Source organism: Palaemon carinicauda, chromosome 19 (assembly GCF_036898095.1).
Source record: "Palaemon carinicauda isolate YSFRI2023 chromosome 19, ASM3689809v2, whole genome shotgun sequence".
Taxonomy (NCBI): Eukaryota; Metazoa; Arthropoda; class Malacostraca; order Decapoda; family Palaemonidae; genus Palaemon; species Palaemon carinicauda.
Window position 1 is genome coordinate 39,756,462 of NC_090743.1, and position 26,435 is coordinate 39,782,896.

Sequence of the window (26,435 nt, forward strand, 5' to 3'; positions counted from 1 at the left end):
ATTTATTTTTCAGATTTATAAAGGCATCTCAACCTCTAAGATAATTAAAATCCCTGGGCATCCTGCTTTACCAACTACGGTTGTAGCTTAGCAAATAATAATAATAATAATAATAATAATAATAATAATAATAATAATAGTAATAATAATAATAGTCATATTTTCTCCAAAGAGTAGTAGTAGTTTAGAGTTAATGGCTGTCTTATGAAATTTCTAAAATATCAAGAGCTAATCTGTAATTAATATACATTACTACTAAAATTCCTAATTGGTATATCAGTCATGTTTACTACACACCAATAAATAAATGGGATTTCTTTAATAAAATGTTACCACAAGCTCTCCAATCAGAATCAAAGACATACTAAAATGGATTATCCTTTATTCACAAAATTATTTACATTATTTTCATCAATTATTTACAAAAACAATAGTCACACTGCTGTGTCATACATTTTAATAAATCTAAAAAAATTATAAGGATCATAATTTCACCCTTACCAAGTCACAGTAACATAATATAATCATTTTAATTAGGGATACAATTACATTTAGATAATGAATATAGATAGTGATATTTCATCACCATACAAGGGAGCAAGATATATTTCACTATCATCATACTAATAGCAAAAACATTCCTGGGAATAGATAATTTCTAGATACTATTATAAATATACTAAACTTTCAACTTGGCTTCAAAAGGCACTAGAAGAGTCATAAGACCCAGGCCTATAGGGCTGGGGCTATGAAGCGTAAAGACGACTGGCGAAATCTAACCAAGGCCCTTTGCGTCAATAAGTGTAGGAGGAGATGATAATGACGATGATTATAAGTATCATTTTAGGATAATATCGTTCACTTAATCGAGATTTTTTTCTTCAAAATAATAATGTAATACCTTTACAGTTAGTAAAAAACATATTGGAAAATACTAAAAACGAGTTATATATAACAATATTTTCACTATCACTATGAAATATATATTTCACTCAAAATCGGTATATCAAGCTAATATTTTCTATGTATGATACGTATGATACATAGTGTAAAATATTCATTATTAGATTGTCAGTATGTTCATTTATACAGAAATGTTGTGGTATTTTACAATGAGCTATATACAATTTGACTAGACAACCGAGGCATTAAAATCATAATGAATTATATCTAATTATTAATATAATCACCTTTTTCGCTTTAGTAAAGTATTGATATAAAAAAAACTTTGAAATAACAGCTAATAATAAATGGAAAATAAAAAAAAAGACATATTGCAAACAGATGTAATAAAATTAATGATTAGTGTTAAGTGCCTTTAATCGCTTTCATTAATTTCTGGAACTAGTTAAATTTACATAGTTATCTAACATGATATCAGGAGCTGTTATATCACAGTCACCTACATCAGAATATTCTAAGTCATCACAACCTGTTGTGGCCTCTTGATATTCTACGTCACCACAACTTCTACGTTCTCACAACCTGCTCTAACATCATAACATTCTATGTTATCCCAACTTGCTATGACATTATGATATTCTACGTTCGCACAACCTGCTATAACATCACAATATTAAACGTCATTACAACCAGCTATTACATCACAACATTAAACGTCATTACATCCTGCTATAGCAATATTACTCTTCATTACAACCTGCTATAACATCACAAATTTCTACGTCATCACAACTTGAAATAACATCACAATATCCTATGTCAACACAACTGCTACGCCACCCGAATATTCTAAGTCATCAAAATTGGTATCACATCACAACATTCTACGCCATCCCAACGCACCTCATTCCCTCCAGAGCCAGCAGGACAGGCGGCAAGCCAGGGACGGAGTCCCTTTCGCGTGGAGAGGAATGATTCTCAGACGAAGGGTGCCACGAAACGCTCCGACAAACCAAACCGCTTCCACAGGGGCACTGTCCATTGAGAGCGTACTCCAAACCTCCCTCTGGTACGTAACACTTGTGGCCCTCCTGCAGAAGCCTCTGGCACACTTTCTGTCCGTGCCGAGGGGCACAGCACATGTCTGACCCGCAGTCATCGTCGCCTCTACATCTGGCTCCTTCCTGACCTCTCCTGACCTTCTGTTGACAGTACCCGAACATGCAGTCATTTCCCGGCTGGCACATTTCGTCCCTACGGCACGGTTTACCCAAGGCGACTTTGTCTCTGCAGATCTCGTAGTGGAGATCACAGTATTGACCTCGCATGCAGACCCGGTCGTTTGGACACACACGCTGGAAAGGTAAAGAGCAGGTTAATGTTTAAATGGTGTACACATTTTAAAATGTTCTATTCTTAATTGTTGATTACTTCTCAAGTAGTCTATTTACCTAATTTCATTTCCTCACATGGACATTTTTCTTTGTTGGAACCTTGGGCTTATGGCATCACACTTCTCTAACTATGGTTGTAGCTTAGCCAATAATAATAATAATAATAATAATAATAATAATAATAATAATAATAATAATAATAATAAGTGTCATTGTGCCATTAGGAAAATAACAGTTTTACTAATTTTGAAGCATTATGTGAATTTAACAAAATGGATATTGGATGAATTGATGAGAGTTATCAATCACCCTTTATATGTATTATCTCCCGACTAAAGATGATATATTCTTTAAGATGATAAACTCTTGTTATCCTTAAAAAAAACATTTGAATTACATTTGATATATATACTGCATATATATATATATATATATATATATATATATATATATATATATATATATATATATATATATATATATATATATACATATATATACATATATATATACATATATATATACATATATATATATATATATATATATATATATATATATAATGTATATATATATATATATATATATATATATATATACATATATATATATACACATATATATATACACATATATATATATACACATATATATATATATACACATATATATATATACAGTATATATATATATATATATATATATATATATATATACATATATATATATATATATACATATATATATATACAGTATATATACATATATATATATATATATATATATATATATATATATACATATATATATATACAGTATATATATATATATATATATATATATATATATATATATATATATATATATATATACATATATATATATATATATATATATATATATATATATATATATATATATATATAACAAATCACTAAAATATCTAACTGAAAGCATTGTTTATTCACCTAAAAAAAATAATTTATGCATTTGTTCACAAAATGTTAAAAGCGATTATTAGCAAACCCTATGATTACGTTCAATTTATTATGTATTCCATACCTAATCAATAATACCAAAATTCATAAGATTTAGGGTGATCTAAAATCACAGTTCTACGAGAGAGAGAGAGAGAGAGAGAGAGAGAGAGAGAGAGAGAGAGAGAGAGAGAGAGAGAGAGAGAGAGAGAGAGAGAATTTCATATGAATTATCTTAAATAGATGCATTAACCACAACTCAGTTCAACGAATGAAATCAACACCCAAAGTATTTAACTTAATTCATAGATTGAAGACGAACAGATTCGTCTCTATTCTGCATATGACCTACGGGTGACTACGCGAAATTATTTTAATGTAATTAAGATTTGAGACTACTTTGATTTAATAACGTTAAATTGAAACGGCTATCCATTAACGGCCAACTTAAAATGCATATCAGAGTAAGGAAACAATCAGATATAAAACAAACAAACATTAATAATAATAATTACCACATTGCCAGATGGTGAGTTGGTTGTTTTTTCTCCAGTTACAATTCCTAGTGTAGGTAACTGCAAAGGTATTCTCACTTCTCTGGGGCTCTGACGGGCAAGAGGTGTAGGGAGGGCCATCACAGGTTTTGGGGGTACTTCATTATTAGAGTCCATGTGTGTAAACAACCATGCAAGTCCCTTATCAGCTTTGCAAACCACAACAAAATACAAAATCACAAACAATGCATTTCTAAGAGCTTCCATTTTCTATGGATTTGTCGTTTTCTTTTATAAATCTAAGGGTGACTAATACGCATTTAGCAACTTGTCGAGCGAGAGTAAAAACTTGTTTTCTCAACTCGTGCTGAACGTCAACTGAGCTGGAAACGAACGTCTCTGCCCTTCAAGCTTTCCTTGATAACTGCTGTAGAGTCAGACATCTGTTTCCAGCAGCTGGGTAGTCAAGGTTTTATAATAATCGCCGTTTCTTTCTCACCTGCTGAGATCATCCGCTTTGGTCAGCCCAGATTTTCCCCGGGATATTTTCTGAGATCCGATAAAGGCTCGTCGTATTTTCGAGAGTAGACATTTAAGCTCACCAATTTTACACCCTAATATTTCAATATATATATATATATATATATATATATATATATATATATATATATATATATATATATATATATATATATATATATATATATAGAACCTGAGAGAATTATCTTTTAAAGAATTAGCCTTCATATATAAATATATCGGAGATAAATTCAAAATACTTAATTCTAAATAACCAAGGCATATTTATTAGTGAAAAAAAAATGATTACTGAAACAACAATAAGACTGCAGCCGGTCAACGAACCACAACTTTACAGGTGTGAAAACAAGTAACGACCGTTGGGAAAAAAATGATTTAACACCTGATAGCCGTAGGGTAACCAGTGCTCCACGCAGAAGTCAGAAAGTCAAATGTTTGTTTTGTGACTTTAATAATGGATTATATTCGATTTAATCTTAAATCCATCTTTGGAAACTGTCCAAGATGTTTACACCCTGCTGAGTAGGTCATTGTTAAGCTTGGCGTACGGCTTCTGGAGATGACTTTTGAAAAATGCTTTTACGTGAGAGAGAGAGAGAGAGAGAGAGAGAGAGAGAGGAGAGAGAGAGAGAGAGAGAGAGAGAGAGAGAGAGAGAGAGAGAGAGAGAGAGAGAGAGGGGGGGGGGGGAGTTCTACAACAGAACATAATTTTGCATAAGTGACATGTTTATTCACTAAATTAAGGTATTTTTCATATTTTTCGTCAGTTCGGCTGTTTTATATTATTCATGCTGGTAAAATATCATCATATAAAAACAATATGATTAGCACACACATCTCTTTCAGTAAAATAGAGTAATGTAATGTTTATAAAAAAGAAAAATATATGGCTTCAAATTTCCTCTTTGTATTCTTAGTTCCTATTAATTTTAAAGTTAGCTTCCCCCCGGTTATCTGTTTGTTTTCACAATCTCCAAACTGAGCGCTCACTCACTCACTCACTCTCACTACAAACTGAGCGTGCAAACAAAATAAACATAAGGTGCGAACAGTTGCCTTTATCTCATAGATGGCATTTGTGATTGGAGAAAATCATCCGACTTAATCCTATGGGTAAGGTTCCCAATTTCACACCTGCGAATAGACTTAAAAACAAATCATAACAGTAAGGCTCGACCAAGGTCCATATAGACCTTGGGCTCGACCTAATGATAACGATCACCAAACTGAATAGACGATGATCTTCTGGGTCGTAAACTCTTGGAATTCTACTACACACACGCTCTCTCTCTCTCTCTCTCCTCTCTCTCTCTCTCTCTCTCTCTCTCTCTCTCTCTCTCTCTCTCTCTCTCTCTCTCTCTCTCTCTCTCTCGATCTTCAACTTTATACTTTTGTTGCTGCGGTTTTTACCTTGATTAAAAATACGGAAACGAAGATAAAAGTAAAAAAGAGGAAGAAATTTGACAAAATAAATGCAACTCAATTTTTAAGATACCCAATATAAACCATCTAATGAACTACATTTATGTATAGGTAGTAGCCTACTATTCATACATGAGAGTTGATTTTACAAATTAGTTGTAAAGTAACCTTCAAATGATGAATTATTTTGCGAAGAAGCAAATGTCAATAGGATACTGAAATGACATATAAATATTATTAACTACCTGAAGCAATACTAGGTTAATTAGGACTACTTTATTCAACTGAGTCTAGGACTATCCTACATACTTCTGTCTTATTTTTGCAATTATTGAGACCACAATTGCAATTATATTACTTTGTGATTGTTCATACCATGAAGAATAACTTATCTTACTAGAACTGTCCCAAGAATAATAATCAGAAGTCAATCGTAAACTCACCAACCGCTCTAAGTCAATATTACGGTCGTACCACCTACAGCGCTAGGCATTAAAAGACCACAACATACCCACGTGTTGGTTTGGGACTCCTTCGCTAATCTTTTAATCTTAGGAAACGTCAAACAGAAGCTTTGGTGAAGATAAATCGACCTTCACCTCGGAAGGGTACTTGAATTTGGGGAGAGTAAAAAAAGGGCGGATACTTGTCAAGTCTCCCGTCGAGAGAATCGGGTCCTTGACACCTCTCGACCCTACAAATCCGAAACATCTGTATTTTTGTCGTTGTCTCGTGCTTTGTTGATTGTTATGGGCGCCTCTTCTTCTTTCACGAGTAGGTAGAATTTTGCAGCAGGATCCGTTTTGCTTTATTGAAAGAGAATAGTCGAATTAAATGTTATTGTATTAAAGTTTGACAAGATCGTAGCTGTTTATTTTCTTTAATTCAATTGCTGTCTTAATTGATCCGAAATCAGACAATAAACAGCCCCAAGGATTCATATGAAATCTCAAAGCGATTCATATAAATTAGGCACAGGAAAAAAAAAACATTCATTACAAGAGGTTAAATTCGTTCACTGACTTTTAGCTACACATACACATAGTTCGGAATCGTTTTATCAAAACAAGACGTTTCCATAATATTTTAAGTTACAGATTACTAGAACTAGCTATAGTAATTGACTGACTGTACTACATATATATATATATATATATATATATATATATATATATATATATATATATATATATATATATATATAATGTATATATATATATATATATATATATATATATATATATATATATATATATATACAATGTATATATATATATATATATATATATATATATATATATATATATATATATATATATATATATATATATAATGTGTGTGTGTTAAGATTGCACGTTCTGGAGATAAGTTTATGATTTTTTTAATCAATTTCTCTTCAATTCTATTTCTGAAATAAGTGCGATGTGAAGATTGTATGAGTAAATCTATGGGTTGCAATGCAAATATTGCATGATGTTTGAGATATATTAGTGTTGCAATTAGCCAATTGCTATCCAATTAAACATGACAATGAATATTTTGAGGAAAATTATCTATATAATGTGGTTTGAATCATTTATAATGATTAAGTTTACTTTAAACAAATCTCTCGAGGAGGACACCAACAGGATTTTACCACGTCCCTTGGGACTTCCTTGTTCTCTTTGGTATCTACAGGCACTTAAGATGACATACAAAAAGTTTTTATAAACCATAAACATATCAAGCATTTGGCTACGTCTCATCAAACCGTGATAACACAATTTTTGATTGTGGTGGACGATGTGGTAACGCTCCTAATTGGTGCATTCCAGACTGGAGTTCATGTCCCGCTCAAACTCCTAAAGTTTCTTTGGACGCTAACACCTCACCACCTTTGTAAGATAAGGATGGGCGGGGGGAGACCTTATAGGTCTATCTGTTGAGTTATCAGCAGCAGCCATTGCCTGGCCCTTTGGTCATAAACTAAAAGAAGTAATTAACAATCAAAATATATTTCAAAAGTAGTAACATTAAATTAGATCGATCATATATAAACTTAAAAATAAAACAAGAGAAACAAGATAGAAAAAGGTGCCTGAGTGTACCATCAAGTAGGAGAACTCTAATGCTAGACAGTGGAAGATCATGGCACAGAGGCTATGGCACTACCTAAGACTAGAGAACAATGGTTTTATTTTGGAGTGTACTTCTCACATACGAGCTTCTTACCACAGCTAAAGTCTCTGTATGGTTTTAAAATAACCTCCACCTTTCGCTTACTCAAAAACAAAAACCTGTTAGGCAGAGGGAAATACAAGCCATGTTGGTTTTATATCTATCATTGGTGAGGGGAGAAGATATAGGTGCTGATAGTTCTCTTCACATCTAAAAGGATTTGGTTGGACGGAATTTGGACAGCAGCAGTTATGAATTTTGGACTATGTAGCCCGCTCTGGGGCCCGAGGTTATTTTGTGCTCATGGGTAACTGCAAAATCTCACAAGTATGCTATTAAGTGTGTGAAGAAGTTGGAGAGCTAGAAAGAAGAAAAGAAGCTGGAATTTGGTAATGCAATAGGATATAAAGTAGGTGTAGATGGGCAGCGGAGGAATAGCTACAACGATTATTGTTATAGCCAAGGAGGAATTTAATACCAAAGTGCAACTGGGCACATAAGTTAAAAGTTAAGAGGGGATGAAGAGCAAACATTAAATGAAAAATTAAGTTAAAAAGTGGATGAAGAACATTAAATATGAAAAATAAAAGTTATAAAAGGATGAACAGCAAAATACAGACCAAACGAAGGGTTAAAAGATGGCAAACAGCAAAAATCCACAAAAAATAGTCAAGAGGATGAATAGCAAAAAGTTACACAAAAAGTAGTTAAGAGGCTGAAAAGAAAAAAAAAAAAATAATAAAGTCAAGAGGATGAACAGCAAAAAATTACACTAAGTAGTTAAAAGGATGAACAGCACAAGGCTACAAAAGAAGTTAAAAAGAGGATGAACAGCAGTAAGCCATAAAAAATAGAGTCGAAAGAGGATGAACAGCAAATATGTTGTTAAAAGATGAACAAAAAGCTGAATAAAAAATAATGGAAGCATATCTAAATGGGTACCACTTTCTTTGGAGTGAAATATTTGCCCCAGAGATAAAAAGAAAAATTTTACCACCTGTACGAAACTAGACAAAAACAACTACCAGTTATGGCATAGCTCTTCCCAAGATCAGTCCAACAAAACACAGTTCCATAATTTTATCATTAATTAAATTTAATTTAGGATTTATGTGGATTTGACAATAATTGAGCAATATGCAGTGTGAAATGTATGCTTTGGAATGAACGATAAAATGACTATGGAGGCTCTGTAGAGAGTAGGATTCCCCTGCTGTATAAGACCACAAAAACAGCCATTAAAGTACCCATACAAAATAAGCAAGAGGGCATCTTCAGAGGATAATGGAAACAATGGCAAAAAGGACCATTACATAATTCTGTGGAAAAATATAATTTAGACAAAGCAATTTTTATAATGTATAACTATTCCAGAAACATCTTGAAAAGGAGCCAGAAGCAATTCTCCCTTGATCATGTTTAGCATAGAGGTCCTCAAGTGAATCAGTGTGTCAGAAAAAACACAAGAAAATAAACCCCAGAAGGAGAGTTACCAGACAATTCAATAGAGGGCGACTTCCCTACAAGATACAGATACACAACCATCTTTTCGCGACTATGCTGTAGTCTGTTCGATTTTCTACGATTGCTGTGATGTGGCAAGCGCAAGTTGTAACTTCGTATTCTCATGTAATAGAAATCAAATTATCTTTATAGTTATTGAAATAGTTTTAATTTCTTGAAATGTATAAAATACTTTATCTTTAACTGATATTTTAAGCAAATCTTATCTTGTCTACTCTTGGTTAAAACTTGTTTCATTAATATAAATGAAGATGTGGCATATCTTTTTATTAGCGTTGCCTATCGGAATTTAAGGGTCATATGCTTTTTAAGAGTATTTTAAGATCAGGGTAAGTATCATTAATAGATACCCGCTCACAGCCAGCCACTTAGTTTGTTTTAGATTGCACTACTTTACGCAAGACACAGGCTCCTGCGTTGGCAGCCCATAAATATCAGCCACTGTGGGAAGTATGGACGGCCCTCACGACTCAAAAACTGCCTCCACCTATCACCTGAGGGCAAAGATATATCGTGAAATACAGGAAACAACAAAGGCTATCCAAAGAACATATAAAGGTACAGAACTAAAGACATGCACACACTACTACAGGTGAGGTTTAATGTTCGTTTATTGATTCTTTATGTAATATAATTCAATATTAAATAGTAAAATTGGCCAACAATTATTTTGTTTGGGAAAATTAATTTGGTTTGAACATGAATTTATATTGAATTATATTTAATCTCCATGGTATCACCATCTTTAAAAGTAACTCCAAAAGGAACCCATGAATGACATTTTGCAATTTGCCAAATGTTATATAACTAAAGTACTCTTGAATATCAAAGCTAATGGTGAAGGCTGTTAACAATTCAAGACTAATCTAATCATGGAATTACAGTATATGGTATATCAAAGAGAATGTTTCCAAAAAATGTTCCAAGGCCTCAACAGTGATGTAGAGAAACTTGAGTTGGGTCATTCAGCTGCTAGACATTCAACAGGAAAACCCTGTAGTTGCATCATGAACTAGAGGGACACTCAGTAAAGGGTAGACCTCTGCCACGGCAGCTTACTTTTTGACCTTGACCACAATATGTATTAATTGGTGTGGATTTTCATACACTTTTAATGTACCTGTTACAAAAGGACACAGCAAAGACCTTTAAGGACCAATAGAGGCATATCCAGATAACTTCAGCAAACTTGTTATTGTCAGACTGATGCATCAGTGAATAGCTTGATGTGATCTTTGTGAAATGTTACGTTCAAGGAATTTGAAGGCAACCTCCTATAGCAATGTCAACCCCATGCAGACTTGGCCTGTAAATGGTCAAATATACCTCATGATTTTCTCAGCCATTCAAGACAAGAGAATATTGGCTTCTAGCCAGATTATAATCAACAGCTGAAAGTAGTCTTTTAAACAGGAAATTCAATCTAACTTGCATAACACACCTAACCAAAGTTTGAAAAGTAAACAGCAGTATTTTAGCTTCCTTTGAATTATTAAAATACAAAAATACTGTTAAATAACAATACACTAAGAATGACAAATTTAAACAATTACTTATTTCTTTTGGAGATTAAGCTGACCTAGGTGTTGACTTACAACAATGATTCCTTATTGACATAAAACCTTAAATTAGTTTTCAATGTCAAAGAAATAATATAAGGTTTATGCTGTTTGTTACTGGTTGGCAACTTCAGTAAATCAAAGATTTAACAATAGAAAAAAAAAAGGTCAAAATAAAACACCATATCATTCCTCTGTTTTTTTTTCTTCAGTAGATTACCTCGGGTATAACATAAAATGTTAAAAATTATCCCCCTTTTTATACAGTATTTCTGTATATTTGTTTTTCTACAAAACAGGCCTCATGCTTTATAACAAAGACTGACAGTTTTTAGAAGACAACGTACGAACTGTGTGTGCCGCTGTGATAACAATGAGAGGATGCAAAATGATGAATGATGAAGCAAGTGATAATGAGGCGAAGGCGAATGATAAGGATGACGTCGATTTGATGGCTGTGAACAAAGTACAGTATTCAAGAAAAGTAGAAATAAGGTCACCGACACATCTAGAATAAGCAGAGATGTTTCGATGAAAAAGTTAAAAGAAACACCATTCAAATCATTTATGTACATGTCACTAATCATAAAACTTCCCACAGTTCAAAAACACAAAAATGAAGAAAACCTTTATAACTTACTCAATGACCAGTTACTCTACTAATTTTTTTGTTTTTATTAACCACTTTTCAAATTTTCATTTACTTTCTTTTAATACTGATTTACAAGCATTTCAGTCATAAGAAAACTGTGTAGGAGTTGTAATAAAAGATAACTATATACTGTCAATTGAAAAATAGTTTGGAAATATTAGATACAACTAAAAATTAGCATAAATACCGTTACTGATTGCCCCCAAGGAAAGTTTCACTAGAATTTTGATAGATTAGGTGCTATAATAGAAAATGGTTTCTTTTATCAATTAACAGCTAAAATCCATGCCATGACTGCTTTCATTGAAGAACAGTTTAGTTACCACCATAAATGTATCACATTTACAGACAGCATCATCAAATCTAATAGAAAAAAAAACCCAATTACTAAAATCCAATACTTGCTCCTTCCCAAATTAGATGAATCGTAAGAAACTAAACAAAATACTGTGGATGAAATAATCATGGCCCAAAATAAAAGCAATCTACTGGCATAAAATTCAAGGTATTCTGAAAAACATATTGAATATTTCTTGTCAAAACCATATACAGTACCTGTGTATCAGAAACAAAATACAATGAGTATTGCTAATGGTCAATTAGCCAACAAACATAGGGGAAAACATATGGTCCCAAAAGATGTACCAAAACTCGTCACTTTTTCTCAGTATACAGGATGATCATAGAAAGAATGATTGATGTATAAAATGGTAGTGTGAAATGAATGACATGAGTGCTAATGATTGTAAATGCATTTCCGTGTTACCATCTGCAGTTGCCATAACGACTACCAAACTTGCTCCCCTTGCCACGTCAATGGCACTTTTGACAGATTGTGATGGTCTTCCCATATACTGAGACATTAAAGAGGAGAGCAGGCCTGGAAGGTTGTCAGGCCCTGTCACATTTTTAGCTTAGATGAGGCCTTTTTGTCACGACCAAAAATAGCCAATATTTGTAAGGCCCCTCACTACTGTCAGGGTGAAGTACCCAAATATAGGGAGGATGGACCACATTAAGTTATGGATTTTGCAAAACTCTTAACATGGTCCGCCTGCACACAAGTGATAGGATCACGCCAAATGCACAGGAGCAAATCAAGAAAGGCTGGCAGTGCCTCACGTGTCTATTGCGTGATCTTCCTGCTGCTGTTTGTGCGGGCCTTCGCTACCAAATTGTGGCCCTCAGCACACACACTAGTACTAAACACTGTCAATAACAATTTTACACTATATAAAAATATTCCATTAAAATGTCCATTACTTCTTGGTCACAGTGGTATGGGTCCAGTTGGGCCCACAGCTCTTGATAGCTCACATATACAGAAGGATTTGTACACATGGGTGTGAGGAGGCATTGTGCGGGCTATGTACACAGGTGAGTGGGTGGGCAGTGGGTACAGCCTGGCTGGGCTGTTGGCAGTGATGCCTTTTAGGCTGTCATTACCTCAAAATCAAGTGTCATGGGTGGCCATCACAAAAGGTGGGTACAAAGTACGACCAAATGCCCACCAACACTAACAAACCTTTCTGAGGTAAAACGGTTGAACTACGTGGGCAAATACCTTTGGTGCTTGTTTGCCTCGCCCACTGCACCACAGCCAGGCTCAAAGTTAGCTGACTGCTCAACTCATCCACTCAACACACTTTCAATCACTGCCCAATCGAGGTCTCTTTGCAGACGGAACACTGGCATCTTCCTCTTCCTCTTCCTCTTCTTGGTCTTCCTCACCGGCCTCTTCTTCGTCTTCCTCTTCTTCATCTGAATTCTCGTCATATGCAACTAAACTTACCTGCAAAACAAAAAGGTATTTCCAGTGAAACTCAGATCCACAAATCCAGTAATCATAATACTAGGAAGTCAAAATATCTACGACCAAACAACTTAAATAAAACACTTCACAAATCTATATCTTTTATTCATAGGTTTATGGAAATTTATAAAGATATACATCAACACCAGTGTAATTTCAATTGGAAAACCTAGGAGAAATTCTGCAACATATAGCACAGTTGTATAAACATGGGGGAAATTTAAACAAATCTATTTACCACCGCTATTAGGTACGCTACCCAGACAACTGAGTAAATTGATTTTGTTCGCAGGACGGCTGAAGGGTTTGTCTTTGGTAATACAGTACTATACAAAATCCTAATCAATAAACTGGAAATTCATTGGTATCAATTGAATAATTAGCCTAAAACTACTGATACTCATAATTTCTTTTTAAAGCTGAGTCAGTAAAAACAATTTACGTTGACCTCCATTCTCTACATGGAAGGACTGGGTCATGCAGTCTATTTATCAAATACTTTTAAAATCAAACAACTATGAAAGAATCAGACTAGATAACGTCACTTTGTATTTTCCTTTCATGATTTATTCCTCTCTAATGTGTGCTATTTACTAAACATGAACTACTGAAATCATAAATAATCACCGAGGAGGAGGAATACCTTTGATTAGGTCATAAAAGTTAAAGCTCAATGCACAGCTGAGCTTCTATTCATCATTTTTACCTATTCATAAAACTTGTTCTTAAAAGACTTTTCCAGCACTTTTAATTACTGAAAAAGATTTTTATTGAATGTTGTTTAAACATTAACATTGCATTAGTCACCTTCCGACAAACAAGTCAACAGGTAACGAATCTGCAAAGCATCCGATAAAATGGCGTACGGTGTATCACGAAACATTCATTGGATAACCTTCCCTTTTTGGAGATATCAGCTCTTGAGCCAGAATGCTTTTCACAGCAACAATTTCTCAAGTCAGAGCAGATTTTTTCTTAAAAATTCAACCACTTCAAGATTATCGAAGGAACATAGTCACTTTCTGCCATATTCTGCCCTTAATAATACAACACACATACACGCACTTGTGAAAGAAGAATGTCCTTCCAAATTCACGGGAGAAGGTAGTAAAAAGGTGTCTAGTTCTGTAGTGGAATAATGGAGAAGGTTCACAGCTCATAAAAATATCACCAAATTGATAGCAAAGAGGGATTTAAGGGCAACATACATTAGTTGCTTTACTGTATCCTCACAAATCAACCAAACCTGAGACATAGTTACTTGGAGGAGGAGAAGGAGGAGGAGGAGGAGAAGGAGGAGGAGAAAAAAAAAATCATCATCATCATCAAATATTTTAACACCTGTCAGAGTATTCTACTTTCCTCTAACCCCCAACACTATATCTATGCTATTTAATGATGACTTACTTAAAAAGTTAAGAGCAATTTTCAGAATAATTCCACAATTGCAGCAGAGATAGGAATAAAAGAAACCAGTGTACAGTAATAAGCTCTACTTAGTTTTTCCAATAAGCCTAACCAAGTGAAAACATTGCGAGGAAAGTAAGTGCAAGTTGATTGTCATTGTTAAAACATGATGTGCAGGAGAAAATACATTAGCAGACAATGTGTACTGTACAACAAAGATTTAAAAGACAGATGTATGAAGAATTATCAATTGTAAATTATATAAAAAACATTATGACGCTCATGTTCAAATTGGCAATAACAAAGAGACCACTGAAATTGCAAGATTAGAATGAGTATGCAGAAAACATGAACCTGAAATAGCATCCCAGAAGCTTCATCGTCACAAACGCTATACATCTTTTATGGGGTCAAGACGTGAAACGAGTCCTTTCTATCCAGTACCATTTCCCTCAATACTCACGAAGGCTAGGTCATCACCCATCCCCTTTCTCCACGATTTCCTGCCACTTACGCATCTACTACAGAAAGTCCCCAACTTACAAACGGAATTGATTCCAAGGAGCTGTTTGTAAGTCAAATTTTATTACATTTTGGCCTAGGGTAGGCCTAACCTGAATTCCATGCCTATGCTTTCCAGCGAAAAAATTTAACAAATATTCAGGTTTCATATGAAAAAGATCAGATAATTACAAATGTTGTTTTGCTTATTGTATTAAATAATATACTGTAATATAGTTTTATCACAGTATTTCTGTATCTTATCTTTGTTATTTTCAGTTAGATGTTTGAATCTCCGAAGTCTGTAAGTTGAGGACCTTCTGTACTCTCAAGAATAGCCGATCCTCCTCCCTTCTCATAACAAGTCCGAACCTTCAAGATCTTAATGTTTTTGGATTCTGGAGGTTTTATTTTCAAGCTACTGGACACTTCACCACAGCCATTTCCTTGTTCATCATACTGTACTATCTTCCAATTGTAATCCAAATCTTGACATTTTGAGGTCCCATCGATTTGTTGATCGTGCTAAGGAGATTTTCCCACCGTGCTCCGGCCTCGAATCTTGACATTCTAAGGTCACCTACTTATCAAAATCGCTCCCATTTTCTTTGCCAATGTACCTGCTACTGCCACAGAGCACTACAGGCAATATATATTATGTCTTTGGTCTCTTTACTCAAGGGACATTTTTATTTACCAGTAGTCTGGCAATCTCTCTGCATTTCATCCATGTTGTCGTTCTAGAATGTACAAAAGAATTACTTCCCATCAAGAATCTTATATTAGTACCCTTGTTCTCATTACATGTTACCCTTCTAATATTTACACCACATCAAAAAGATCTTGAAAACCAGACCTACAACCAACAGAACTTCCATCATTATCAGACACTTTAACCAGGGTTCGGTGCTAACATTTCTATATAGAATGCCCAAAGGTTTTGCTTTCATTTATAAAATTCTGGTTGGAGTTTACGAACAACCTTCAATTCACAGAGTATATAAGCCCTGCCTGTTAAGAGCATTCACTAAATGCTGCGACTAAATACAGTATAAGCTACATATTTCTATATTTACCAATTTGTTAGGATTACTAATTTTAATGATTTAATGACACTTGGGACACGAATATAATTTTTGTTTGCTGGTACCACATTACGGAGATAGAAGTGCTAAACCTTTCAATTTCCCCACTGATAAAGTAAAAGAATCTGTATAAAATCTTTGAATATGTTGCCACAAAATATCTTAAACAGGTAATGTCCAAGTAGGAAATTACTCCAAGATTTGTTACTATATGCCCTTAAGTGAGGTGGCATAAAAAATCTATTCCACACCTAATCGATAGGACCAGATTAAGTACAAACTACTTCTCAAGTACCAAATCCCTCTTGCAGAGCAATGTGACCGGGTAACTACTACTGTATTCCATATTTTCATGACATATATCCCTAAACCTGGAAATTTTGATGGACGATTCATGATCTATATAAACAAGAAAAACCCCAATTATATAAAAGTTCTCCATTGATAGTCAGGCACATGGATCTAGAGCCTTTCCAGAGTAGTGATTTAGCAGGTTTGTGGAAAGCTATTCTATACCACACCTTAGACTGGCTAACAATAGAGGTAATTATACATACAACTGCTTAATTACACATATCCTGGAACTCTTAACAGTAATGGGTTGTTAGATGCTTAAATCACAGTAAGGATGCAAAAATGTTAGAGCTGCATTTGTTTACATATCTTGCTTTCAATCATGTGTGTTGCATTCGTGCAATTAGTTTGCAGTCTCTTTCTCACATTGTTCCAATAGCTATGTTACCTGAGTTCCAAAGTAGAGGAATTTACCATCAAAATACATCTCTCTGAATGCAATTAGCTAAACCGTATTTCTTGCACCATCATTAATCAGTCAATAGGGCAAAGCAAAAGCAGTTTTGCTTGTTTTGGTCTTTTTGCTTCATCACATAAAAGGCTTAAAAAATTAAACAAAAAATTTCACAATCAAAAATGAATTCATCAAATTTTCAATTATGTAATTTTTATTTTTACAAGGTATAATTGCAATTATTTCCATGTAATATAACTTTATATTATTTTACCACAGTTCATCTAAATAGGGACCAAAATTTATCTTTTCTCAAGAAATAATTTTATAAAGAACAAAATAACATTTGTAATAACAGAGGGCAAGATTTCTTTAAATGTGAGCTTTAGCGTGTTTCCATTATGCATCTAAGCCAGTCAGAGTAGAGTAGTAACCTTTTCAGATATAGTTTCTTACTTATACAGTTTATTAGTGAACAGCATTAATTTTTCATCCTGCTCGGTACTTTTTTTCCCTTCAATTTAGTATTTAATTAACTGGCTGGAAATAATGTACAAATCAACAGTAACTTCAATAGTAACTAAGGATGTTTCGTTCACTTAAGAGGACCGTTTGCTATGGTGTTTGAGAGAACAACTTTAAAAAATAAAAAATCGTTCTTTTGTTTCTATGAATGCAGAAACATATCATATGTACATGCTCTTCAGAAGTTTCAGCCAACTATTCTTATAAATAATGAAGATAAAGCGGTCTTTAAATGATGACGTAATCTTTACTGTGGCGTCTGCATGACTGAGTTTGACAGTATCGTCTTTGCATGTTTATTTTCAATTTATATAGCGATTTTTTCACATATACTGTATTTCAAAATCTCGTACGTCTGGCAGAGATGGAAGGCATTGGTAGAAGGTAGGTGAACGTAAACTGTGGTCTACGAGAAGAACAGCCAGTTTCCAAAGACGTATAGAAATTGCGTTGCATGTGTGTTTGTTTACTTGCAGTTCGTATGTACATTGTTTTTACAAAGTCTTCGTGAACTTTATAGCAAGGCCAATGTTACCTAAGGTAAAAAAAAAAGAATAAAAAGTAAGCCGAGACCAACAAAAGAGAACCATAAGGAGAGGGAAACATGAAAAAGAGTACAAAACTTAAACATTCTAACAAAAACACTGGCAAGAATGAGAGGCCGCTGGCAGCTCATGACACCCTTACACCGAGTGCAGCAGTAAGTTTAGGGTTTAAATACCTCGTTTAGGATCCTCATGTAGGAATAAACAACAAAAGGACGAAGTAAGATTATCATAATGTTATCTTGATTTTTTAAATGAAAAATTTTAAGAAATAAAGAAAAAAATTTATAGCAAATCCTTGGGAGCTCAAAACTCAAAAACATACCTTTTTACACTTAGGTACATTTTTCTCATTTACTGTTCAATTTTACAGAGAAAAATATCATTGAAAAGAGGAATAAAAATCCCACAATTTTGATTTTCCCTTTTCTTTTTAGTTCATGATTATTTTTCGTCTAGGCGAAAAAAAAAGAAGAAAAAATTCATAAAAAAAAAAGGAAAATAAAAAATCTCAAACGGAATTATTCGATTTATAAAGAAGTTTTTTTTTCAAAATCACGATTTTTGCTAATGAATAAAAGTTATTGATCAAATTACTTTAAATTTTTTTATAATGAAGTTATTATATGTCTAAAGCATATATAAAAATTGTGTATTTTGAATCATTAGAAAAAATATATGCAGGACATAGCGAACGGTCCCCTTTAATATCACCCCATAAATGGAGGGGGGAAATGGGCTCTTGTATTGGTAGCGGATACACAAACATAAGAATTTGTACAGACTTCCATGTAGATTGGTTTGAATATGAAACCATGAGTTAAAAATAGCAAAATAAAAGTAAATTAAACTATTAAGAAATTCTATTTGTGAATGAAAATGAGATTTAAGGTTAACACGAAAAAATATCCAAGTAAATTGAGGTATGCAAGAAAATATTCAAGTAAACTCAGGTCTGTGAAGATTAGAATTTTGGTCATAAAAGATTACACAAATTAATTGGTAAATATTCATCTTGAGATGTTTTTGCAGTAATTCAATGACATCGTTTTAAGTAAACCAAGAAAGTTGTAGAGAAGGTAATGCAGTACAAAACCATGTGTGGACTAGTAAGTACAGTACAGTGAACCCTCGCTACTTCGCGGTTCGACCATCGCGGATTCACCACTTCGCGGATTTTTTCCATAACCCATATATATACAGTAATATATATATATATGTATGCATGTATTTATGTATATATGTAGGTATGTATATGTGTATACATATAAATATATATATATATATATACACACATATATATATATATATATATATATATATATATATATATATATATATATATATATATATATATATATATATATATATATCTAAAGTAGGCTATGGGAAATATGTCTGGGTAATAAGCAAAGCTCTACCTCCAGTTTGTTTCTACATTATGATCAGAGATAAATGTAAACAAAGCATTGGTTGCCATTTTTTATCGTGTTTTTTAGCATGTTTAGGAAATGCATGATATAAAATCACCTTTAATATTTGTGCCTGTTTTAGTTTAGGGTACTGTAGTACATGCATTAAGTGTTCTGTACATTAAAGGGTAGTTTGTTAACAGTACTACGTACAAGGGAAGGTTTTAAAAGTCTGAATATACATGTTGAATAAATAGGTAAATATGGTGTCACTACTTCGCGGATTTTCACCTATCGCGGCCGCGACTGGAACCTATCTACCGCGATAAACGAGGGTTCACTGTATTGCAATATGCCACAATTCCCATCTAGTTCTGCTAGATGTTACACAGATTCCTTAACAACAGTCCGTGTAGAGTTAGACAGGTATTTCTTTGCAATTAAATGTAGTTTGTTTAAAAAGCTTCTTTTTTATTTTGTCATGTCTAGTATAGTGTTATTTTCATCTCTATTTTATGCATTAAGTATTGCATCAAGACTATACATACACAACACTTTCTTTGAAGGAAGTTGTGAATGAACTCGAAATAAAATAGTTGAATGTATTTTGTTAGCCTAGATTTTATTTAGAACTGATGAGATATTGTATATGGGGGGGGGAGGGGGGGTTTAGGTCTTGTGTTTATTCTAAGAGAAGCAAAGAAATAGCAAAATGCATCATTAATATTAATCTAGCAAGCAGTCTTAGAACCTCAACAATGCTTATGTCAAAAAATTATCGAAACATGCTTAACTTGATCAGGTCACGCAAATATTACCGGAATAAGAGAGCGGTCTGTCATTGGTGGACCAGGTATGTGATAGTCCAGGTCCTCACAACATCAGAGCACATTCGTCAACTTCACCACCTATGTATTTACATGCGTTACTTAACTTAAGTCAACATTTTTGGATTCTAAGTTCATCCATATACCTAATTAGTGTCGCAATACTTCTCATTTTTGAAAACACTACAATAATGTTCATGTATTCGACTTGAAAATAATGAAAGGGGCAGTACAAACTTTAAACCCTGAAAAAATAAATTCAGAGCAGGTAATAACATAAACAAAATCATAATGTTTCCTTGAACATTTCAAAGTTCAAGTTTCAAAATATTCACACTATTCTAGTGCTGTATTTTTCTCTTGTTTGGCAACTAGTCTTCTGTCGATGTGATTTCATTTAATATTAATTTTAAAAATTACTGCAGGTACCATGCTTCCACCAACAGATAAGGCAACTTATGATTAATAGGTTTGTATATATACCATATACATAAAAAAACTATAATAAAAGTATTTCATTCAATATCTACATAGTTTTTTCAAACTGTTTGTCAGGAAACAAAAATATATGGCTGGATTATATATTATGTATACTGGAAGCAAGATTGGAAGGAAAAGCAGCAATACCATGGTGTATTTTGAAAGTGCAGGATCACTGCTGCTACAACTGTTTTGACTGTTCCTTTGTATATACAAACTAGTCACTGTCTATCCACAGCAAATAACAAAATGAAAATAAATTTGGTAAATCCCACCTCAGCAAAACTTTGCGGCCGTTTGACCTTCTTGTTCATCTTGATCTTGTTCGTCTAGTCAGCCAAACGTTGAGTGAAAAATAAGTATTTCTCAAATTGCAATATCAATTCAAAATTATTTGGCAAAAATATGCAATATATTACATAATATTCATTATATTCTTTTTGCATTTATTAACAACTTCTTTGGTAAAATACAAGGGTTTTTAGGTTTTTTTTTTTTTTTTTGTACTTGAGCTTATTTTCATGTCTGGGTTACATTAAGACTTGGGTAGGAAGCCAACTTAGTCGCATTGTTAATTATCCTGAACTACACTAAGCAAAAACAATTAACTTTCAACTAAAAAAATGTTATATTTCCATTGCATATTTTAATTTTCCCCATTCTAGTTTGTGTAAAAGAAAATTGTAAATAGCAAAGATGTATACAATACTGGGTTGCTGTATTCTACTAATGAATTATAAATTGTCCCCTGCCCTCATTTATGCTTTCCTTTGGTTCCCTATACCTGATATTACTTCATACTGTACTTAATCCAGTATGTTTGATATGTCTTTTAAGAAGAGTGTATGTTTACCTTTCCTACATGTTTATTAACCAGAGATAATTACTATTATTAGTAAAGCAGTACATACTTCTGAAATTAGTTACTCTTTGTTACTGTCCAACAAGAGTTGGATGAACATAAATTCATCAAATAATTCAACCCACAAAAGTAATGACAAAAAAAGATCAATGAAAATTACCTTCTTGCGCGTTGGGACGGGGGACTTGTTGCTTTCTGGCGAGAGAGGAGAGGCAGTATTATTGTTTTCTTTGGTGCCATTATTCAATAGTAAAGCCTGCTTTGCTGTGGCACCTAACATTTTACTAGCCCCATTCTCTTTCTCCACTTTTTCTGCAAATAGAAAAATTAATATAAATTAAACCTTTCAAAAGTATGAGATCCTTTCTTGAACAGGCTTTATACTGCATCTCCATTCATGTGATTTACAGATCAATAAAAGTAACCAAAGATTGTGACAAGACTTGAAATTAGTAATGACACTGACCTACTGTTGGAAGGCCAGTTTCCCTGGTGGGAAGAACAGATAGACCCTCTGCTTCCTCAATTTCCTCCTCATCGTTGTTGAACCATATTTCCTCCTCCTCATCTAGGTCGCGGACGTCTCTTCTAAACCGAGCTCCCCGAACAACACCTCCAATCCTGCAATAGTTGTTGATAATAAGTGTTTTTTATATTAATGGTGCTATCCAACAGTATACATAAGTGGGATAGAATCTTAGTCATTAAAAGTTGTGTCCACTTTTACTCAGCTATAAATTGGCTGTGACAAGATTAGTTTCACATAAAAATAAATATGCAGAATTTCTCAACTTTCATATAGGTGGACCAGAATAAGAGTGTATCAACAGTAAAAAAAAAAAAAAAAAAGTTCAATTAAACAAGAAAAATCAATTCTTTCAACTGGAAACTGAAGTCATAAGAAATCATTAATTTAAAGCTTCAGGCTAAGCTAAAAAAAGAAATAAAAAACTTAGCTTTTAGCATTCTATTTTCTTATCCATTCCCCTTGGTTCCTCAAAACTTTGCTATCCAAGTCCTCCAAATTTACAGCACTGAAATTTTTCCTCTTTGAATTCATCAATCCTTCAGTAAACTACATTATAAAGGTCTAGGAAAGTTACCCAGAGTAGTTAATAACAATTTGCATTCAATTAATGTGGAAGCCGGGTCATAAGGCAATTATGTTATAGTGACTAACTAAATGTACACATGAAAATGACCCAATACTGATCTTGCCTGAATTATGAATACCTTGAAAATTGCCCAATACTGATCTTGCCTAAATTATGAATATCTTGAAAATGACCCAATTCTGATCTTGCCTAAGTTATAAACATCTTGAAAATGATCCAATACTGATTTTGCCTAAATAATGAACGTCTTAAAAATGACTCAATACTAATCTTGCCTAAGTTATAAACATCTTGAAAATGACCCAATACTTATCTTGCCTAAATTACGAACATCTTGAAAATGACCCAATACTGATCTTGCCTAAATTATCTCTTGAAAAAATTACGAACATCTTGAAAATGACCCAATACTGATCTTGACTAAATTATCTCTTGAAAATTACCCTATACTGTTACTGATCTTGCCTAAATTATGAACATCTTAAAAATGACTCAATAATAATCTTGCCTAAGTTATAAACATCTTGAAAATGACCCAATACTGATCTCGCCTAAGTTATAAACATTTTGAAGATAATCTAAAACTGATCTTGCCTACATTATGAACATCTTAACACTGATCCAATACTGATCTTGCTTAAATTATGAACATCTTGAAAATGACCCAGTATTGATCTTGCCTAAATTATGGGCATCTTAAAAATGACCCAATACGGATCTTGCCTAAATTATGAACATCTTAAAAATGACCTGATACCGATCTTGCCTAAATTATGAACATTTTGAAAACCCTATCATTTCTAGTGACACATGTAGAAAGGCTAAACTCATACACACCCATCCAACGATGCACTTCTTTCTCTATCTTTGAGTCTGTCTTGGTGCTGCTCGTACCGCATGCGAAGGGCATTGAAGGTCTGGACATAATCAACCCGAGACAAAACCTCTCCGAACTTCTCTACCACGCTCATCCAGAGAGACTTTATATCTTCCTGCAAATGACAAGGATTTTCTGAATGCTAACCCATTGTAATTGTAAATTTCTATTGGGTAATTAAATCTGTATAATCTAAAAAATAAGATTAATTGTAGTTTATTACCATGATTAATTATAATATTGAAATGCCTTGGATAATAACTATTCAACAGCAATTTGTTTCGTAGAAAATTATCTAGTAAATAAATCTGATTCCATAACCTATAATGCATTATCTAAATATGAAACATTACAAATATCTTGCACAATTATTCAATACTCTTTGATGGTACTTATAATAAATTCAACTGAAAAGATTACCTCGCTGTGATGTGAGCTCTCCAAATAACATGATTATCTTTATACTAAGCATATGGCAATTTCAAAAAAAAAAAAAAAAAAAAAAAAAAAAAAAAAAAAACTTCAAAATATTTCAAATACGCCCATGTACTGCAGCCATGACAAAAAGAAGTAAAATAAACTTTGTAGATATATCAAAGCAGTATGTACAATCTTTTTTTTTTTTTTACATTTATTGATAATCCTTATCAAATAAGTTGTATTAAATATATTTCTGAGAACATGAAATAGATTAATCATAAGAGCACATCAAAATCAGTTATAATCTAAAGAAAAAAAAAATGAATAAATAAATAAATATTTTCATCATACATACTGTACTTATCATAGTGTAAGACTTGTTTTACCTGTTCATAGCTTTTAAGATTTGATAATTTTTTTGGAGGAATGTACTGTACTTGTTAATAAACTATTATGATTTAAATTTCTCAATGTACTACACACTCTGATAAATTTATTTCTAGATAATGAAGACTTCTTGTCTAACTTTAATTGTAGCTATACACTACATATTTTGATCCAAGCTCAATTCATGAAATGGCTTACCCATCACCTCTAGATGATTAACTGTGCATGATGGTTTGCAACATGTTTCAACATAGGAAGTTATTTAAACTTTACTGTAGTGTATAAAAATAATTACCAAGACAGATTCATATCACGTAAAATTTAAAAGCTCCTGAACAATCTCAAATCCCAACCGACTTGAACAAATGGAATAGGAAATCTGGTCATCGATAAGCTTCCCAGAATATATGAAAACCAGATCAAAGAGGAAACAGAACTTAAAATGGGAAAATACCCACAAAGTAAGAATAGTTTTCCCCACAAAGTAAGAAGAGAAAATAGAAAGCAATGCACAGCAAATGTTGACATTACAGGGGAATGAGACAGTACGATGATGCTATGAAAATACTGGATTACGTGCTGGAGGAAAGGAAGAAAACTATTTCTAGTATTGGTAATAAATTACCAATATCAGTCTTGCTAACGATACAATTACAGGGTTGTGGTAGCTGATGTAATGTCCCTGACTGGTGAACGCCAGACTTGAGTTCAAGTCCCACTTAAAATTGTTAGTTTCTTTGGTCTCTGTAACCTCACCATCCTTGTGAGCTAAGGATTGGGGGGGGGGGGGTAGACTATCAGCAGCCATTGCCTGGCCCTCCTTAGTCCTAGCTTGGGTGGAGAGGGGGGCTTGGGCGCTGATCATATGTATATATGGTCAGTCTTGAGGGCATTATTATGCTCGATAGGGCAGTGCCACTGTCCCTTACCTCTGCCATTCATGAGTGAACTTTAAACCTTTAAATGTACCATAAAAGGAGGAAATTATACTGTATTCATGAAATTTGGAAATTCATTAGAAAAGACAAATATTCAAAGAAGGATTGCAAAGGCGAGGTTAGATGAAAGACTTACTAATTAGGTAATGTTACTCTTCCATAACATTAGATCCAGAGTGAAAGAGTGGCAGGTTTAACAACAAATTTTAAATAAGCAAAACAAAAGCTTATGATGACTCTAAAGGAAGCTAAGGGACACACAAAATCTAGAAAATGGCCACAAGAGGTAAAGGTACAGAGATGAGCCTTGTCTGTACAGTACAAGATGTAACTGAATATGTCCCAAGAGGCAATTAGGATTACTGAATACCAGAATTGCATGATAAGAGCAAATGAAGATCACAAGGAAGGATGAATAATTGCTCAGTAAAGCCTGTAACCAGGCTCAGGATATAAATGAATACCTACACATAAGAATTCGGCAGGAGTCGAGAGAAATAATTTCAAATCTTATATGTATCAAAAAAAAAAAATAGAGAAATGTTCATGACAACAACCTTTAAAGGTTTGAAATTCACTCATGAATGACAGAGGCAAGGGACAGTGACATTGCCCTATCAAGCAGGATAATGGCTTAGATCATATATACATATGATCAGCAACCAAGATAGGACCAAGGAGGGCCACAATGGCGTTCACCAGTCAGGGACGTTACCACATCGCCCACCATGATATATATAGTTTATTAACACTTACAGATGATCAAGAACAAAAATTTGGGTGCTTGTTTTGATCTATTCTCCCAGTATTTTTTGCCGGCTTTATACTTTTCCTTATGCCTATGTATAGTTCTAAATCATAAATTTGTTAA

The 26,435-nt window shown here is 33.4% G+C and overlaps 3 protein-coding genes across 10 annotated transcripts in view; all 3 read right to left on the reverse strand.

The window, feature by feature from the left end:
• The window catches only part of LOC137658592 (cytochrome P450 3A31-like), a 38,122-nt gene extending 31,693 nt beyond the window's left edge, over positions 1–6,429 (reverse strand). Inside the window, exon 1 of the mRNA XM_068393508.1 lies at positions 6,242–6,429. The gene's annotated coding sequence lies outside the window, so the exon portion shown is untranslated. The remainder of the gene's footprint in view (positions 1–6,241) is intronic.
• Positions 366–4,292, reverse strand: LOC137658593 (dickkopf-related protein 3-like). Its single transcript, XM_068393509.1, has 2 exons — positions 3,790–4,292; positions 366–2,258 (listed from the first exon to the last, which is right to left on the reverse strand). Exons 1-2 carry the CDS (start codon positions 4,033–4,035, stop codon positions 1,788–1,790), a joined length of 717 nt encoding a protein of 238 aa, XP_068249610.1. The 5' UTR covers positions 4,036–4,292; the 3' UTR covers positions 366–1,787.
• A 4,727-nt stretch (positions 6,430–11,156) lies between the features above and the next one.
• flfl (serine/threonine-protein phosphatase 4 regulatory subunit 3 flfl) overlaps positions 11,157–26,435 on the reverse strand; it is a 38,809-nt gene continuing 23,530 nt past the window's right edge. For 4 of the 8 annotated variants that reach the window (XM_068393510.1, XM_068393512.1, XM_068393511.1 and 1 more), the window contains exons 12-16: positions 23,780–23,934; positions 22,294–22,448; positions 21,988–22,139; positions 21,241–21,294; positions 11,157–13,414 (exon numbers count right to left, since the gene is read on the reverse strand). In XM_068393510.1, the coding sequence (XP_068249611.1) occupies positions 13,271–13,414; positions 21,241–21,294; positions 21,988–22,139; positions 22,294–22,448; positions 23,780–23,934 (660 nt within the window). In that variant the 3' untranslated portion in view covers positions 11,157–13,270. Of the gene's footprint in view, positions 13,415–14,416; positions 16,084–21,240; positions 21,295–21,987; positions 22,140–22,293; positions 22,449–23,779; positions 23,935–26,435 lie in introns of those variants that run through there. The other 4 variants (XM_068393515.1, XM_068393514.1, XM_068393516.1 and 1 more) reach the window with 3 other exon arrangements.